The sequence below is a fragment of the Ylistrum balloti genome, unplaced genomic scaffold, assembly GCF_031769215.1.
Source record: "Ylistrum balloti isolate Yb309-2 unplaced genomic scaffold, AGI_CSIRO_Ybal_v1 Utg370024, whole genome shotgun sequence".
Lineage (NCBI taxonomy): Eukaryota > Metazoa > Mollusca > Bivalvia > Pectinida > Pectinidae > Ylistrum > Ylistrum balloti.
The window spans coordinates 847,796-851,973 of NW_026782090.1; the positions used below are offsets into that span (position 1 = coordinate 847,796).

A 4,178-nucleotide genomic window follows, 5' to 3' on the forward strand; every position below is an offset into this window, starting at 1 on the left:
TGAGAATTAGCCAATATTTTGGCATTGTTACAATTCTACATATTATTGTTACAAATAAAGTCTCTCTGATGCAGATAAGTTGATTTTAGTGTTGTGTGTAAGGTGATCACATTTATGTTTTTTCCTTTTCAGGTTAATAAAGAGTTAAAAGAAAAAGAAAAAAGTTGAAGAATTTCTATATAGCCATCATGGTGTATATAGGGGAGGATTTGTGCGAGATTTGTGTTTCACAATTTAAAGACTTGTTATTCTTATAGAGTCAGTGTACTGTTCAAAATCCTATTTTCTTCCAACTATCAGCATGGTTCAGATTGAGGAATTTATTATAGGAGCTGTCAGCACCAGCTGTGCAGGGTTTTTCACTAATCCGTTAGAAGTAGTTAAGACTCGTATGCAGTTGCAGGGAGAACTTCAAGCACGTGGAAAGTACACCGTCCATTACCGTAATGCCTTACATGCATTTTACACCATCGCCAAAAACGATGGATTCATCAAGCTTCAAAATGGCCTCATTCCTGCCCTCTGGTATCAAATGACAATGAATGGAATTCGTCTGGGTACATATCAGGTCATCGTGAACTCTGGATTTACCAAAGACAAAAAGGGAGATGTGGTCATTTACAAAAGTATACTTGCTGGTGCTCTATCAGGATGTGTGGGTGCCTGCATGGGAAGTCCATTCTACATGGTAATCAGAAAAGATGAAATACCAAGTCAAAGTATTTACATAAATAATTTGATGAAGCAATTTTAAGTTATTGCGCATATGCTTGTCCAAACATCTTAACATTTGACATCTTAAATTTATTAATACAAGCATATTTTGTGTTGAAGTTTCTTGCATGAGTTAAGGCCCTTTTCTTATTATCATGTATTTTGTGGTATCTCTGAATGGCTTGAGTCCATGCTGTATTAATTGTTCAGTATTTGAATCTTTGTGCTGTTGCACAGTTTTCTTGCTTCTTAAAATGGTTTTGTATGTTGTAGGTGAAAACACATCTTCAGTCTCAGTCTGTGCAGCAGATAGCTGTTGGATACCAACATGATCATCAGAGTATGCTGGGAGCATTTCGCTCAGTGTACGGCGAGGGTGGAGTTCTTGGGCTTTGGAGGGGTGCTATGGCATCAATGACACGAGTCATGGTCGGGTCTGCAGTGCAGCTGACTACTTTCTCCAAAGTGAAGGAGGCCATTGCCAGAAAACAGGTCAGTGTCGTATGATAAAGGTTATATTTTCCATAGACATCTCATGGATGTGCAGACTATTTTCTAGTTGTTCTGGTCCGTCCAAAGTGATATCGGGACCTCATTAAAAATAAAAAGCTTGTGTACAAGGTGTCTGTGAACTTCAACAGTTATTTATGATATTCTTTCCATAACTTCTCACCAAACTCAAACAGAGGATACAGTATAGATTGTAATACATGTAAATGTGGTTTCACTGTTGACTGACTTCGTAAATAGTGAAGTAAGTGATAAAATGCATGTGATATAATGTAAATGTGGTAGCATTGTTGAAAATGTTGTCTTTAATCACTAAGATAGATTGATATTGTACATTTTCAGGTGTTTGCAGAGGGAAGTGCCTTTGTTTCACTGTCGGCTAGTACAATAAGTGGTGTAGTGGTGACGTGTTTCATGACTCCTTTCGATGTGGTGTCCACTCGGATTTATAACCAAGGTCTAGACTCTCAGGGAAAAGGCCTACTCTACAACGGAGTAGTTGACTGTTATTTAAAAATCTTCAGGGAAGAAGGACTTTGGGGATTTTATAAGGGGTGGGGACCTTCGTTTCTCCGCTTAGTACCTCATACAATGCTCAGTCTTATGTTCTGGGATCAGCTGAGAGACATTTACACAAGATTTAAAATTAGAAATGTATGATAATGTGAAAATTAAAGTGTTCACAACTTTTGAACACATGAAAATACCTTAATAGTTTCACATTTTCCAGACAATGAAATAGTTTTGGATTTTAAGGATATAAAAATCATGTAGAATTTTGAAGTGATATTTAAAATGTTTTTTTTTTTTCTGTTATACAAAGTTTGGGGACTTAGTTATTGTTTTCCCCTATTTTTGTGTATATAAGTATTTTTTTACTTATTACATTGGATTTTTTTTCGTTAGATTATTCTTGCTCTGTAACTCTTCAGTCTCATTACTAACTATGACATTTTTACATTGAAATACATCTGAAAGGGATTTATGTGGGATACTCTTGTTTTAAATGCTGATTAGAATTCATTAAATGTTTTTACATAGAGATATACTAACATTCAAACAAACTGTCAATATTGATAAGCTCAGCGCTTGTGGCACATTTCTAGTCAAAGTAAGTTTAATATTGACTCTTGTGTTTTATTATTTGTTCACTGCAAGTAAAATTGGTGCTCTTGGGGTTGGATGTTGGACCAAAGGATTGCTGAATTTGGAATGTGGTTATAGCTCTCATTTGTTATCCCCCTTTTAGACAGAGTTATCCCCCTTTTAGACAGAGTTATGGTTCTTTTAACATTCATCTGGTATGTCAGAGACCTTATACTAAAAGTGTAAGTTTTTTATGCACTGAAAATACAATCTTGTTAACATTGATTGCTTAGAATGTAAAAGAGAGAAGTTGTTCACATGTGACAAGAAGGTACAAACTTAGGAGAAGTGAACACAGATAAAATTTGGTAATCATATATTGATCTGTTTTGGAGATATTGACAAATTTTAGTAAAGAAATTTGATTTATTTTGCAACAATTGCGAAACAAGTCTTTCCAACTCACATTAATTACACTTGTTGGCGCTGATGGAAGTGTGTAAGGGGTCTTACTGTTGAAGGAATCCAGTGTACCCGGGGAAAACCCATGTGGTCGGGCAGATGACCCTGTACCTTTTCATGTCTGTTCTGGGAAATAAACCCTTGACGTCTAGATGAAAGCCAAGTGTGTTACCATTATGCTACCCGACCACTTAATATATTCACTGTCCCTATATAAGGTATGTATTGTATGGGAGGCGAGTCATCATAGTAGCTAACTCTACAGTGAGAGCTATAAATAGATCCATGTTGTTGTTATACAGTACATCTTTCATTTGCTTATGTTAATCTCATTACATTTTAAGCAAAATTTTTTAAGCCATATCTGGACTAAACAGGATAAGGTTAAATGTACTAATTACTTACATTGGAGCTAAGAGACATAATGTCTATAGGTCAAGTGATGACATTCCTCACACACACATTATGTGTATAACATTTGTTATGTGGTGTAACAGCTACAGTTGTCATTTAATGATAGTTATAGGACTTAAGGCCATTGCAGCTATTTAGTAATGTGCATTGATCTTTTTATCATATCTGTGTATTTTATCCTCAAGAGATGACTGAAGTCATTGAAACTTAGAAGATTCCATGTGTTATATTTGTTATTATATTATGTATTACTACAAACACGTAGCATGTCAGTTGGTGAACTGATAAGATTACAGACAGATCAGTTGTGTGGCAATTGTTACACATCTGTATAAAGTGATGTCATGTCTCTCAGTCACAACAGTTATTTATATTAGCATTGTGTATTGGCCATTGTCTGTGCAATGTCCCAGTCATATTGCATATACTTTGGCTTTATGCTCATCATTGTTTAACATAAAGAAAATATTATGTTTATTTCAAAATTTCCTTATTCCTCATTGAGACCAAAATTTGGCAGTTTGTTATAACCAAAACTTTTTGTCACTGTGACCTACTTTTGTACATTTAAAAATTAAACTCAGTTTTATGATTTGGGTTTCTGCATGGAGAAGCGAATAAGTTGCCTTGGACCTTTGAGGTCATTGGCCTCTTGTTTGATTATGCCTTGAGGTATTGAACTGAAATTGATGAAGGGTTTTGTATGTTGCAGAAACCTTCAGTTTCTTTTTATTATAACTCTTTTTAGGTCATCCACTGTGCGCCGTCCGCCGTGCGTAAACTATTCATTCAAACAACTTCTTCTCAAATACTAGAAGGTCTAGGGGGCTAATACTTGGCACAGAGGATACTGGCATTGAGCTCTACCAAGTTTGTTCAAATGAATGACCTTGACCCACTTTCAAGGTCACAGGGGTCAAATATGTTAAAATATACAAACGACTTCTTCTCAACAAGCAAAAGTCCATGAGTGCTGATATTGGGCCTGTAAG

The 4,178-nt window shown here is 35.6% G+C and overlaps 1 protein-coding gene across 1 annotated transcript; it reads left to right on the forward strand.

Moving 5' to 3' along the window:
• Positions 1 to 224: 224 nt before the first annotated feature.
• Positions 225 to 2,006, forward strand: LOC132548709 (solute carrier family 25 member 35-like). The gene is made up of 3 exons (XM_060212588.1): positions 225 to 688; positions 988 to 1,206; positions 1,567 to 2,006. Exons 1-3 carry the CDS (start codon positions 302 to 304, stop codon positions 1,882 to 1,884), a joined length of 924 nt encoding a protein of 307 aa, XP_060068571.1. The 5' UTR covers positions 225 to 301; the 3' UTR covers positions 1,885 to 2,006.
• Positions 2,007 to 4,178: the final 2,172 nt, after the last annotated feature.